Source organism: Bidens hawaiensis, unplaced genomic scaffold (genome assembly GCF_021521415.1).
Source record: "Bidens hawaiensis isolate Kalapana, Puna unplaced genomic scaffold, B.hawaiensis_p1.1 tig00003653_1, whole genome shotgun sequence".
Taxonomy (NCBI): domain Eukaryota; kingdom Viridiplantae; phylum Streptophyta; class Magnoliopsida; order Asterales; family Asteraceae; genus Bidens; species Bidens hawaiensis.
Window position 1 is genome coordinate 1,427,481 of NW_027491209.1, and position 14,827 is coordinate 1,442,307.

Below are 14,827 nucleotides of genomic sequence, written 5' to 3' on the forward strand. Positions count from 1 at the left end.
AGATATAAAAGCATCCGTTGATTATTGAAAGCTACATATACATATATATATTTGGTCTTAAGTCACAATCACCAGCATCACTTCCAGATCCAGAATTCAAACTTACCAAACCAATTTTCAATCCATTCAGATCAGATTACTATTACTTCATCGATTCATCAATGGTATCAGGTATGCAACCTTTACTTCATCTTAATTATTTGATTGTTAGCTTGTTTCTGTATTTTGATTGATTCTGCTCCAAGTGAATTACTTGAACTATGTTTTGATTGTTTCAGAAACACAATTGAATACCAAATCACCAATTAATTGTTCAATTTAGGATGTTTTTTTATCACTAATTCGACCCGTATGATTCGAATGTCCAAACTTATAATTAGGGTTTTAATTAGATTAACAAAGGTTGACTATTTTGACTATTACTTGTAGCATTATCTTGAAGAAGATTAAATAAATGGAGATCAAAACAAGAATGAAGAACAAATACAAGAAACCAACCACTTTAAATTACTACAACCTCTCCCTTATAATATGCACCGTCATACTATGCGTACTCGTCTTCCACTTTTACCTACTCAACCAAACTCAACACGCACTAACCTACACCAGCCAACATCCATTTTACCGTGAACTTGTACAAGTCGATGACGAGAGCATAAAAATCCCACCCCCACGAAAGCGGTCTCCGCGCGCTATCAAACGGAAACCTAAACGACCGACGACCCTGATCGAAGAGTTTCTTGATGAATCTTCTCAACTTAGATACTTGTTCTTTCCTGGTCAAAAGACTGTCATTGACCTGATTAAGGATGTTGGTAACGAGAGTCTTTATTATCATCCGGGTAGGATTTGGTTGGATACTGATGGGAATCCTATTCAAGCTCACGGGGGAGGTATTTTGTATGATGATCGCTCGAGGACATATTATTGGTATGGAGAGTATAAAGACGGGCCCACTTATTACGCTCACAAAAAGGCTGCAGCTCGGGTTAGTTTCTTAATCTTGATAACTGGAATGAGTCAAACAGGTCAACTAAAAACGTTTAGCTAAAAAGCAAACTGAACGAATTGGTTAAACGGGTCAAAAGTTGTCCATGGTTTACTTTTAGGAAAAATCATCAAAGTGGCCATTTTGAGCGATGATTTTGATAAAATAGGTTTGACATTTTTCGGTTCAGTTTCAGTTTGATATCGACCAAAAACTGAAAAACCGAACCGAACTGAAAAACCCCGATTTTAGGTAAGTTATAAGAAATTAATAGATGGTGTAAGCCCAAATATTTTAGGTGCAAATGTTTGAAAATCAACTAATCATTAATTAAAAAAAAGTTTAGGCCCAAAGTTTCAGGTCCAAATTCTTTTTCTTTGGGTCATTATTTTTCCAGCCTAAAATTTTCAATCCAAATGGTAAAACCAAGAATACCGAACCAAACTGAAAAACAAGGAATTTAAGTAATTTACAAGAAATTAATAGACGGTGTAGCCCAAATTTGTAATTATCAACTAATCTTTAGTTAACAGAAACAAGTTAGATGAATTATGGTAAAACCGAACAAACTGAATCGAACCCAAATAACCGGTAAGTAATTTATAAGAGATTAATAAACGATGTAGCCTATAATTTTAGGTGCAAATTTGCAATAACAACTAATCATTAATTAACAAAAAAAAAATGGCCCAAATTCATTATTTTGGACCATTTTTTTCCAGCTTAAGTTTTTTAAGCCCAAATGGTAAAACTGAAAAGACTGAACAGTTCCCAAAAACCTTTTTCTTTTTTTTTTTTTTGTATTTGGTACTATTTGAGCCAAAAACCAACCTGGACTGACCCATCACCCATGCACGCCCCTAACTCCCTAACCGGAATGGGTCAAATAAATTTTTTTAGCTAAAATCAAACTGGTTAAATGGGTCAAAAGTTAACCAGAGTTTATATTTAATCTATGCAGCTGCATAAATCATGGTATTAGAAAACTTATATTATTGTACTAATAATGTAGCTTTAATTGCAGGTTGACATCATAGGTGTCAGTTGCTATTCTTCAAAAGATCTTTGGACATGGAAAAACGAGGGTATCGTATTAGCAGCCGAAGAAACAAACGAAACCCATGATCTTCACCCATCTAATGTATTAGAAAGACCAAAAGTAATTTACAACAAAAACACAAATAAATACGTAATGTGGATGCATATAGACGATGCTAATTACACGAAAGCCTCGGTAGGAATTGCCGTTAGCAGCTCCCCAACTGGCCCGTTTGACTACATCAAAAGCAAAAGACCACACGGGTTCGAAAGCCGAGACATGACAATATTCAAAGACGATGATGACGTGGCATACTTAATATACTCTTCAGAAGACAACAGTGAGCTTCATATCGGCCCCCTCACGGAAGACTATCTCGATGTTACAAATGTGGTGAGACGGGTTTTGGTGGGCCAGCACCGTGAAGCTCCGGCCCTGTTTAAACATGAGGGGACTTATTACATGGTGACTTCAGGCTGCACGGGTTGGGCCCCAAACGAGGCCCTGGCCCATGCAGCGGAGAATGTTATGGGCCCATGGGAGACGATGGGGAACCCATGTGTTGGGGGGAATAAAGTGTTTCGGCTTGCTACGTTTTTTGCGCAAAGCACATTTGTTCTTCCGTTACGTGGGTTTCCGGGTGTTTTTATATTTATGGCGGACCGATGGAACCCGGCGGATTTAAGGGACTCAAGGTATGTGTGGTTCCCTTTGTTGGTTGGGGGACCCGTGGACCGTCCGCTTGATTACTCATTCGGGTTCCCTTTGTGGCCTAGGGTCTCAATTTATTGGCATAAAAGATGGAAGCTTCCATTTAAATGGAGTGGTAAGAAGTGATATATTTTTTTCCTCAATTTGGGGGTATACTTATTTTATGTACATTATATATCCTGTGTATTGAGTGTGTATTTTAGAGAGGTAATAATTAAGCATGATAGATGACTCCACCATTATTTTTCAAATCATAGACGAGAGCGATAAAGTTTACAAACGGTTATCAGTTTATATACGAATTATACACCCGCATCATACGTGCGTACAGGAGATTTGTAACTCTTGGTACTAAATACCGTCCTGTTATGATCGAAACAGTAGTCCAGAGATTTGTAACCGTGGCTACTAAGTGTTGCCCTGCTAAGAATGAAATAATGGTCCCGAGCTCCATCTTTGCGCGAACCAAGTAGAGTGCCAATGCTATAAGGGCTAAAGCCAAAGAGACTCCAGTAACCATAAATAGACCCCAAAATCTAACTATGTTTGGGTTTTCAGGCATGGTGGGGAACGATAAAGAGAAGTCTTTCCCGAACCACTTCTTCTCTAGTTTCATTAGAGTCCCGTCTTCTCTTATTTTCGCAATTTCCCTCGACATATCTATTACCAAAGGCGAACCTTTTGCAAAGATCTGAATGATATACATGAGAATGATAAGTTAATGTGAGATTCATATAAGACAATAGGTGCATGTAAAGGGTACTTACAAAGCCAAAACCAGAAATAATAGTTTTAGATAACACCATGGCATGGTCATGTGGTTACCTCCTAAGAAACATCTTGATGTAAGGAATTCCATCAACAATGGCATCTGCACCGACATGCTTTCCACCTCTTGATAATGCAGCAGCGTAATCCTCGTATGATCGATAGGGGTTTTGCATATTGTTTGTAAGTTTCAGATCTCCAAAAAAAGAACCATCATGGAATCCGACAATTCCCTGTTTCATGGTTAACTCAAATTGTTCAACCGACGACAATGAAGCCTGTGTTGCGATATAACTTTGTTTAAACAAGAAAGCCACCATTACAAACCAAACAAGCATCGCGAGTCTTGACAGGTTCCTTAACAACCTCTCTTCTGCAAAACCAACGATTTATAAGCTATTGATTAAATTTTATTTTGTTAGTATAAATAACGAAGATTGAGTGACTACTTTGAGCGACATAGATGCTCAATAAGATGAGAACTGCAAGCGTCCCAATTTGATGAGGTGGTGTGCTTTCATGTGCTTGATTCACAGCTAAAATAGCCCATACGGGTAAGATGGCAATGATGCCGAAAACAACATAAGTTAGCCACAAATCCACATCGAATCGCTTCAAAAACCCCCACGGGTCTTTTTCTTTTATTCGAATTAGAGTCCCTATTCCAACGTCAGTGTAAGTTGCCGTGAAATCAACATACTGCGATCTACTGGCTAGGATCGTGGAATCTCCAAGAACACCATCGAGTTCCTGTTTATAAACCAAATTAACGTTTTGTCATTTTATGCAATTTGCGCGTGTTAAACATGAAGCCGAAAGTATCCTTACCTGATTATAAACCTTATTTATAAGATCATTGTAGCTTCCGCTTGCAAATGGGACGAATTTGTAAGACACTTCATATGGTAATGCATGAATGTAAGTGTTGAAAACATCAACAGAGAACCCAGTAGCAGTTGTCTCGTTTTTCTTTGCATCATAGTATGCATCTACAAAGTACTTAAAACTTTGACCAGTTCGGACGCCAATCCTTAATGTTTTCCCGACACTCATTCGTGAAATCCAACCTCTTGGAATTGTAGTAGACCCTCCGGGCCAAACAACCTCTTCGATGCTACTAGAACATAGCACAACGTCATCGAGTGGTAAATGAGCTCGTCTAATTCCGTTCGATACAGTCCAATATCCCACTTTCCTTTCTCCATGGTCGATCACATTTATAATCTCGAATCCATTGGAAACTAGTTTATTTCCACTAAGTTGAAACACACCACCAGCACCCTTGAATTTGACTTTCAAGATCTCACTTAAAAGCATATGACCATTTTGTGGGACTTCAGCCTTCTCTACAGCCTCGGCAAGGGCCCATGCGATGTCATACGCCCTTATGGCAAGCGTAGGCAGCTCTCTCGAGAACTCATTGTGCCATCTTTTCGTCAAGTCATGCAGCTTACTCGACATTGAAATGTCAGGCCAAAAACCAAGTGCCCCTTGAATCAGAGAGAATATATTAGCTAAGGTTTATTCGACCTAAGCAATTTTTTTTCGGCCACGTGAATAGGCGTCCAAATTTATAAAAAAAGAATTATAAATTTATAATTCATACAAAATACCTTAGATACTTATAAATTGATCAGTTTGTTATTTAAGTTTCTTCTCAACAATTTCCATGTCATATATGTTAGTAATTTCCTAATAATACGCTCATCATAGTGACCGGGTTGGACATATTTGGGCCAATGAGATTGAACAATGATGTAATGGTTTTATGAGGTTGCAATTAGGGTTATATTATAATTGGTATTACTTGTTGGCCAAATTGGGTCACCCTTATAAATACATAGTCATGTTTAGGGTTATTGTACGAAGGATTGTTTTAATATAGCTTTGCTTTAGGTCTTGAATATAATAATAATGCGAGAGATCATCCTAAATTGCGTGTTTAATATGTGTTTCTAATTATCAATGTGTACTTGAATATATAATCGAGAGCACAAACTATTTTTTTTTAAAAACGGCCTAGATTTTCGCTTTGCTTTGGGCCTCTGAAATGGTTTAGCCGTCCATTGTGTTTATTGTAATATAATTACAATAGTTAAAAGATATGATTTGATTAGATTTTCTATGTGATTATCTAAATTGTATTCCGATAAATAGTTAATCAATAATACATTACGTAGTTTTTATTATAAAATACCTTGTAGTGATTCAACAACTTGGAATTCTGTTGAATGCATTGTCTCAATGGTTTTATGTGTTAAGATCCATGCATACTCTCTACTCATCATTCCTAGCATCTTTGCATTTAGGAAAATGCTAGATGCTAACAAAGGTGACACGTGCACGATAATTACGGTTGTTTGAATACTCATAAGCTTACGCAACTCTTTGATGACTTGATCATTTGTTGCAGATGCCGAAATGGCACAATTGTAAGCGATTCGTATGCTTTTGTATTGAAATGATGCGAACAAATGCTCTAAAATATGTGGCCCATGATCAGTGTCCTCATAAACAAAGATAACATCCCTCCATTTATATAGTTTTACAAGGGCAGCGATGCCTTGGGACATAGCGAACTCGTCTTCTTTGATATAAAATATGTAAGGATGTTGCACCGACGATTTACCAGCAAAAGTAAATATAGGCACCTTGGTGTTATCAGGAATTGAGGTCACTAGCTTTGAGCCAATATATGTTTCTGGGCCTATGATTGCGCTCACCTTTACTGTATTTACAAGATCAAGAACTGCGAAAAAATAAATAAAACGTAGTTAAACAAAAGAATTATAAAAGGGTGATGGCACATGAATAGAATCATTAATTATATGGGGAAGGTTAACGTACAAATGAAATTAGCGTGCTAAACGTGAAAACCAAGTAGAGTAATTATGTAATTACATAATTACATAATTACTCTACTTGTATATATAATTACTCTATTTGCTTCTCACGTTTAGCATGTTAATTTCATTTGTATTTGATCCAAACCCTAATTATATAATATCTATTTGCTAACTTTGAGTAAACCTTATGAAAGCCAAGAAAACTGCTTTGTATTAAACTTATTGCGAACTGGATTTAAGGAAAATAAGCTGTTTTCCATGTTTTTAAAAATAATGCTTGTTTTATTTTTAAAACTTTTCTTTTAGAACTTGCATAAGTGCTACATATTAGCATGTAGTGGATCTCCTTTAGAATCCCTTGTCTGGATAACTATCTTGCTTCTGTAACTATCGTTACGAGCGTAGAAGTCCGAAACAGCCATCGTAATGCAACTATACATGGATCTGCCGACCCATGATTCCATGTCAAGAACAATCCCGACATCGACTAAATGTGCATGTAAACCATGGTTTAAAGTGCAGAAAATTAGTATAACCCAAACGTTGGTTTTGATGGGAGACATGGGTGCTTGTTTTCAACTTCTGATCAATGGGGTACATATATACCCCCCCAAAAAAAAGACAATTAATTAAGCTACTAGGTAATTTAAATAGCTACTTGGCAATTTATATGATAAGATTGGCTAGAAACTTATTTTGTGAAGTCAAATGATTTTGATTGGTTAACTAAAGAATTTAAGTGGTTAATTTAGACCTAATCCAAGTGGTCTGATTCATAGTTATTTTAAGTCATTTAAATAAGTTATAATGTGGTTGATCCGTAAACCTCATTGCCCCCTTCATATGTTGGAGAGCAATGCCAAGTCAAAGCTTGCAAGGTCAAAGCAAAGAAAGTTAAAATCTCTTTATCAAGCCAACTTTCATTCTTTCACTGATAGTGATATCCCATTATTCAAACCATAGCTTGATTTGGATAAAAATAAACTACACAGGTGCATGCGGATGCGACGTGTAACAAAAATCCTATTAATCAAGTAACAATTATAAATGTTCAAGGTTATTTAAAACCTTGAAAACGTTTGCATCACTTTTGGTCAACCGGTTTTCAAACACTCAAACCATAGCAAACGGTTTTGTTTACAGTTTATACTGAAAATCGGCCATATAAAACCGGACCGGAAAGTAAACTTATTATTGAAGCTCAATGATGAAACCAAACCATCAGTAAAGATTCAGTTTAAATTTTCAACGGTTCGGTTTCGGTTTTCAATGACAAATAATCACAACCGAATTGTGAACACACATACGTAACATGTTAAACAAATTTATGATTGAAAAAAACTATAGCAATACCATATCAAAATTAAAGAGAATAAAATACTCATTCTTATGCAATTTTTTTAAAAAGTTTTAACGTATGAAAAAGTTATGGCAGTTGAAAAATCGTTGGTGGGAAGTTGGTTTACAACTAAAATTATAAGGAATATATAGGTAAAAATAAAGGTCCAAATTTATAACTATTTCTTAAATTAACAAAAGTAGAGTAAAGTTGAAGGTGTAATATTATAACTATTTCTAGACATATTTTCTAATGAACAACTATGCCCCTATCTTACATGTTATACATGTTGAGGTGTAACTTATGCATTACAAGTTGTAAATTACATAAAAGTTAGTTGTTTTAATTTGCACATCAATGATATATTTATATATAGTATATATATAAATTATGAGTTTTTTTTTGGGTCATCATAACTAAATCAGTTAACGGGTTAAAACATGTAACTATTATAAAACTTGTTAACTTAAAAGTAGGCACGTGGTTCATGTTACCTTTGTTTGCTCTATCACATGCTCGTTGTTACCAACACTATCGACGACACCACTACACCACCAAAACCATCGTTGTTGCCGATCCATAGTCGTCGCCAGTACTGACCACCAGCTCCACCTCCCACACCAACCCATAGTTGTCCCCACCAAGCCACCATCGTCGTTACTGTTGCCACCACTTGCCATAAGAAAATATAGTGAACCTATTTTGATAATTTTTCCAAACATCTTCCAAACAAAGTTTAATCGGGTTGTTTAGATTTTTGGGCAAATTGGGCCCAAGTAAGATGTTTGGTTATTTACCCAAACCGACCCATAACTGACTATTAACTAAAACTATAACCGATTAACCACAACCAACTACCAAGAATCAGTTTTGGTTATGGTTAAGCTTATCACTTAACCGAGAATCAGTTTCAAACCATTTTATATCCCTCGCTCACCATTCAACAATTTTATATTTTTATTTTTTTTGGATTTGTTAATACAAATAATATTTAAGACTTTACATTGATAATTGAATAAACTCAGTCTAGACTCTAGGGTAAGATTTCTACTGTAATGTCGAAAACGTTCAACAAAGCTGTAATTTTAACGCTTTTAACCTATAAAGGGCACAAGTTATTAAAGAAAAAAATTGTTTCTATTCTAACATCACATGGTTGCATGTTTAGTTTTATATGGGCTGCTCTTTGCTGATGGATTGTTGGTACTTATCAGACTACTGTTGAATCATCGCCTCACTCTCTGATCACATTAGTGATCTTGATTTACAACTGTTTCTTCAAGCGTTATAATTGCATATTATTGAATGTTGGAACACATTTCCGTTGCGTTCAATCTGTTTGGATAGATCAACTGTTAGTATTTTGACAAATCATACTAGAAAAGATAGACATATCCATCATCCATGGTCAACACTGAAGTAAATTCTTCAAATTTTGTGATCACCAAATTTCACCTTGACAAGGAGATGAAATGGTTGACTGATTGTAGACACGAACAGTAACAGACTAGCCATTTTTCATAATATTGGTGACTGATTATGTAACAAACAGACAGATTGGGGTCCATATATTTGTCATCTCATACAAGTTATAGGCAATCACAACACTATTTATGCCAAGACAAAAATGTAAACCAACCTCAAAATGGCAAATCAAAGCAAGGGAACCAAAAACAGATAATGCAACAAATGCTCCTGTGTTCCGGGAGTTGAAAAATCACAATTCCATTTGACTTTTTAAAAGACAAACTCACCATTTTCTGATCAAGGTTTGAGTGCAAGTGCCAAACCAAACTTGGGTGTTTTGTCCAAAGCATTGGTCTCCAACTCGCTAGACACTGTCACAAGTGATTTGGGAATAATCTCATGCTGCAGAACCGCACCCAGCTTTCCATGGTTGTTAAGCTTAGCTTTGACCACAGTCAAACCATCAACAGCATACGACCCACCTACTGTGAAGGTGTTCTCGTTTAGTGAGAATCTTCTAGTAATCTCACCTACAGCAGCGGTTCTCTTTGATTCATCCAGATGGTGTATATATGATGCCTTTATTGTATCCCCTTTATCGCCCCTGAAATCAAAAATCAAAATAATACCGATTAACAGTTTAATGTGAACATTAGTGATAATCTGATATTTTGATGGAGTTAAACTGCTTACAAGATTATGGAAGCACTCGAGTCAGGTTTGTTAACACTTATGCCAGCTGTGTATTTGTTTAATCTCCCAGAAGATGGTTCATAACCAGCTTCTGCACCAATTACAAATGTGGGAGTACCGATTGTAGCTGAAAAGTCAAAGGCTGGGGTTTGGGTCAAAGTAACTGCCGATGTCAAACTAGCATGGTAATGAAAGTACTGAATATCAAGCTGCAAAAGTAGACCAAAGTTATTGAATTATTGTCAAACTCTCATACTAAATTAGGGTATAGGGGGGGTTTAAGGATGTGCACTGTACCTTGCCTGAATTGAAATCAGGCAGTTTAAATGATGCAATGGTCTTTGTTGAGGGGACAAGCTCTGTGAAAGTTAATGTTGTAGCAATCTGCAAAACGAGGGTGATATTATGAAGAAAAGGTTATATTTGTGTGGTTTGTGAAGATTAAGGTGGTGACTAACAAACCTTAGATTCAGTGTCAACTTTGACATCGAACAATATATTGTTGTATTTGTACACTGCTCCCACATCTCCGGTTGAAAAACCGCCCTTTTTTGTTGCAGTTGAGGTTAATGCCTGCAATGAAGAAATATATAAAGATTAGATGTCATTCACATAAACGATTTTTTATCCTTTAATCTTATTTGAGTCCCATCAAAAGCACATGTCACGTAAAGTAAAACATGACAAACAAACATCTTCACTCTCCTCAGTCCTCACATCATATTAGTTAGATTCACAAAATAAAAACGTTAAAAATGATCGGTCAAATTTAGAGTCCACATTATTAACTAGTTGTTTCTGAAAAATAAATTAACAAAGTACCCGAATGATCGGTCAAATTTAGAGTCCACATTATTAACTAGTTGTTTCTGAAAAATAAATTAACAAAGTACCCACTAACACACACTTACCTAAAGTGAATAGAAACTCCTAAACTACCGCAACAGAAAATAATAAAAACAAACAAAAAAACTAACACCATAAAGGGTGGGTGAGTTGGATCCATACATTCGCATACAATGAAGGCACTGAGCGTGTTCACATTTTACATAATCTAGGCATTTTCCTCTATTGAAGCACCATTAAATACAATAACCAATTGTGCACGGTATATATCACATATCATTCATAAAACTGTGGCATAGTATCATTGCCTTTAGAAACCAAAAACCAAAGTGAAAAATAAGTATAGTACACTGAAATATAAGTATATAACTATAATTTAAAAACAAAAACTTTCAATCATTACCTACATGGGAGTTGCATAGTTGCTCTACGGATTTCTCAGGGAGCAAACCATTTTACAGAAAGTAAACCTAGACTATAAGGAACAAAAAACAAATTGGAATAGTGGATTGATAATTTATGTTCGCTCCCTGAGAGAAGGTGATAGCGATTTCTTTTGTTAGGGCCTTAAGGGTGGAAAAGAGCGAAGCTTGAAGATCCATCACGAATAGAGCATAACCAAAGAATGAATCATCGAGAAAATGAACAAAGAGGGATTTTTTAAAGTTTTACGAGCTGACCTTTTGGGTCCTCCATTGTTGTCGCAGTAGAGCTTACAAGGATATAGACTCGGACGAAAAGCAAAGGAAGGGACATTCTTTGAAAGTTTTACTTGGCCACTTTTTATACACCATTCCAAATTGGAGGATGGGGAGATTTCACTAAGAAAAGACTATACTATAAGAACGTATTACGTATAACATTCCCTTCGGATTTTTATCATTCAAGAGGTTTTACTAAGAGAAAACCATATGTTTGTTTTGGTTGAAAGTAAACACGAAACAAACACCAAACAAAAAATCTTTTATATTTCGTTAACGAAAATCAAAGAGTTCAGTTTGTGATGAGGTGATCCTATAACGTAAATGACCAACTACAAATAAATAGAAACATTTGATGACATATTTCTTTTCCGGTTCCTTATTTTGTCTCAGGTTAATCTTGACTCAATTCTATTTAAATAAAAAAAGTAAGTGTTGTTGATATCTTTCTTTATAAAGCTGCATATGTCATTCAAATGGTTGTTTGATGTTTGTTTCCTCTTTCCTAGTAAACCCCTCCTGAATGATAAAAAAAATAAAGGGTATGGATTCAAATCCATATGTGAAATGTTTTTTTTCATACTAAACAAAACCAAATATAGTTCTTTCCATAGTTATTAAAAGCGTGCGCTTTTTGCGCTTAAGCGCATTTAAAGCGCCAGGCGCATTAACTGCGACTAGCATGCAGCAGATATTTAATGCGCAGTCTTATTTTCCCAAACCTCCCCATGCTTATTAAATTCTCTTTAATAATCTGTTCCTATTCTCTAGGACTCCCTAACACTCCACTATTTAAGGGGTTCCATAATCAATATTATATCACACAAAATCATCAAGAAACTAAGAATTACAGGTTATTTTTGTTCTTAATTCCCTATTTTCGGATTTATTTCTTTACTATGCATTTTTTGTTCTTTGTTTCTTATAATCTTATGATAACTTTCGGATTTTTTGTTTTGTTTCTTATAAACTTTGAAGAATGAATGTTCATAAGATGTTCTATTTAAGTTATTTTTTTTGTTTTTTTAATGTGCGCTTTTTTTTAAAAATCGGGCGCTTTTTTTGCGCTTATCGCCTAGGCGCTAGACCAGCCTCAACGCTTTCGAGCGCTTATCGCATTTGATAACTATGGTTCTTTCTAAATGAACCCCCACCCCACCAATTTGGAATGAAGGGTAGCTAAATCTTTTAAATGGTGTCCATTTCCTTCCGGGCGACTCCCATCTCCAGTTAGTTCCATCCACGACAGCAAAAGACTCAAAAAGTTTCAAAGTAAGACTTTCAAAATGTGTCCCTTCGTTTCCTTCCTTTTAAGTTTTAACATAAGAAATTGTGATCTCCTCTCTGTCAACCAGTAAACAAGAGTTTACCTCCACCATTCAAAGTTATGTTCTCTTCCTGTTAGTCTCATGAACCAGTTCAGTCTCTCATAGGTAATATTTGGAAATTCTTATCATGTAATTATAATAATATTTCAGTATATTACTTACCAATTACCATCTTGCACATCTTAATTATTTATGGTTTTCAGTTTCTGGTTTCGAACACGTCACAGTTTTATGATTCAGATGCACCGTGCACAATCGGTTCTTGTAATCAGTGGTGTGTCAACAAACTAGAGCTTAGATTATGTACATGTGAAGGCTAATGGTGTGTGTATATAGGTCAAAGACGCAAGTGATAGAGTGTTAACCTAATATATCTAATAATGCAATACAAGCAATGTTAATCACATATTAGAAACACAAAGTACTAGCACTGGTAATCAATCTAATAATACATAGAGCAATAGGATATGAAATGAAGTCAATCATTCATATATGAGTATAATAATAACAATAACAATAGATGATTCAGAATGAATGAATGAACGAACGATTGAAGGAATAGGATAAAATCTAGGTTAGAAAACTTACAACGCCGGTGGCACTGACGGTGGAGACAGAAAACTTCTGATCCGTTATGTAATCCCGTGTTAACAGATCTAACAGATGCAAATATTAATTAATTAATTAATTAGGTCAAACAAACAAATTAGGGCGAATTGAATACGAATATGCATATAATAGTCAATCGAATTGAATTGAATTGAAATACCTTTGGCTTTCTTGCCGATATCGGAGAAGAGCCCCGGTCCGGTATTCATATTTGGTGTTGAAGGAGAGTTTTCGATCGATGGGACCGGATGGATGTGTGGAAACCGGAAAGAGGTTATTATTAATTTATTATTTGGAACCTCACCTGTGCTGCTGCTGCTTTATGCTTTTACCTTACCTTGCCACGTGTTTGATTACCCTATACAAACTCATTTATCAATTAAAATAATTCTCATACACCAAATGTGGCAAGGATAAATTATGGTTTATTTATGTTTTTCGATTCTTACCGGAAGCAGTCTCTATATCCCTATGGGATAGAGGTAAGGCTGTCTACATCTTACCCTCCTCAGACCCTACCATAGCATTGCTATTGGTGGGATATACTGAGTACGATGATAATATTATGTTTTTCGATTCTATGAGGTGTAAACGTAGGAAGTCCTAAGTTTTTTTTTAAAAGAGATTAAGGTTCAGTCTTCTATATAACATTTTGAGGACTGGATTAGTGTACTGGGATTTTTGTGATCTCTGGTTTGATTCGGGTTTTATAACCATTGGGCCTTCGATCAGGTAGGATTTTCACGGAATTGGAGATCACATGGAGATGCTTAATCGTAAACCAGTCAAGAAACCGGGTTCAACCTTAATCGAAACCAATCATAAATTGGTTTTGACTTTTGTTGACCAAACCGAACCGGTTTAGAGTTTGAAACTGGTTTGTGCACCTCTAGGCTGGGTTGCCATTGGGTCACCTCGTACGGAGTATCTAGGCAATTTTTTGTTTGTTGGTCGTTAAAGAATTTTTATGGTTGGATTAGTTGTAATATGTAGACCAACTATGTATTTGAGCAGGGGTGTGCATGGGTCGGTTTGGGACGGTTGTGGGCTAAATCCATAACCATAACCAACATGTTAACCGTTCAAAGTTAGGGTGAGCAAGTTAACCGTCATAATCATTAACCAAACCATAACCACCATAACCATTAACTGAACGCAGATATTAAGACAAAAGTTGTCTAATTTAAGTATTTGTTTTAACAGGCGTGTGTTTGCTAACCATTTTAGTAACGTAAGTACAAAATCAACTTGTATTATGACATTCATAACTTAAGATCATCAATATACTGAAAAATATTTTGTCGTTCACACGTTCATTTATATTGTTAACAAAGTAATGCAACTTTCCATACACAGTAGCAACATAAGGACATAATATGTTGCACGTTTTTACCTAAAGAAAAAGGCAATGTAAGATTTTACTAGGTATAAGGTATTTGTGCCAATTTATAACGAAAAGGTATAAACTTATACTAGGCTGGTCACTTTTTGT

At 35.6% G+C, this 14,827-nt stretch overlaps 2 protein-coding genes and 1 pseudogene across 3 annotated transcripts; 1 reads left to right on the top strand and 2 right to left on the bottom strand.

Moving 5' to 3' along the window:
* Window positions 1–345: 345 nt before the first annotated feature.
* Window positions 346–2,990, top strand: LOC143624078 (uncharacterized). Its single transcript, XM_077094824.1, has 2 exons — window positions 346–988; window positions 2,013–2,990. Exons 1-2 carry the CDS (start codon window positions 455–457, stop codon window positions 2,862–2,864), a joined length of 1,386 nt encoding a protein of 461 aa, XP_076950939.1. The 5' UTR covers window positions 346–454; the 3' UTR covers window positions 2,865–2,990.
* Window positions 2,980–6,915, bottom strand: LOC143624077 (glutamate receptor 1.2-like; annotated as a pseudogene). Its single transcript, XR_013152033.1, has 6 exons — window positions 6,648–6,915; window positions 5,704–6,255; window positions 4,335–4,996; window positions 3,956–4,256; window positions 3,506–3,879; window positions 2,980–3,429 (listed from the first exon to the last, which is right to left on the bottom strand). The product of XR_013152033.1 is annotated as a glutamate receptor 1.2-like (transcript).
* Window positions 6,916–9,365: 2,450 nt separating this feature from the next.
* Window positions 9,366–13,644, bottom strand: LOC143624037 (mitochondrial outer membrane protein porin 2-like). The gene is made up of 6 exons (XM_077094789.1): window positions 13,496–13,644; window positions 13,315–13,382; window positions 10,314–10,424; window positions 10,149–10,235; window positions 9,852–10,060; window positions 9,366–9,762 (listed from the first exon to the last, which is right to left on the bottom strand). Exons 1-6 carry the CDS (start codon window positions 13,542–13,544, stop codon window positions 9,456–9,458), a joined length of 831 nt encoding a protein of 276 aa, XP_076950904.1. The 5' UTR covers window positions 13,545–13,644; the 3' UTR covers window positions 9,366–9,455.
* Between the last annotated feature and the right edge of the window lie 1,183 nt (window positions 13,645–14,827).

Coding starts and splice junctions, on each gene's coding strand:
- LOC143624078 (XM_077094824.1), top strand. CDS start 455: ATGGAGATCAAAACAAGAATGAAGAACAAATACAAGAAACCAACCACT. Junction 989..2,012: donor ACAAAAAGGCTGCAGCTCGG/GTTAGTTTCTTA, acceptor CTTTAATTGCAG/GTTGACATCATAGGTGTCAG.
- LOC143624037 (XM_077094789.1), bottom strand. CDS start 13,544: ATGAATACCGGACCGGGGCTCTTCTCCGATATCGGCAAGAAAGCCAAA. Junction 10,236..10,313: donor AAGTTGACACTGAATCTAAG/GTTTGTTAGTCA, acceptor CTCGTTTTGCAG/ATTGCTACAACATTAACTTT. Junction 9,763..9,851: donor TCGAGTGCTTCCATAATCTT/GTAAGCAGTTTA, acceptor TTTTGATTTCAG/GGGCGATAAAGGGGATACAA.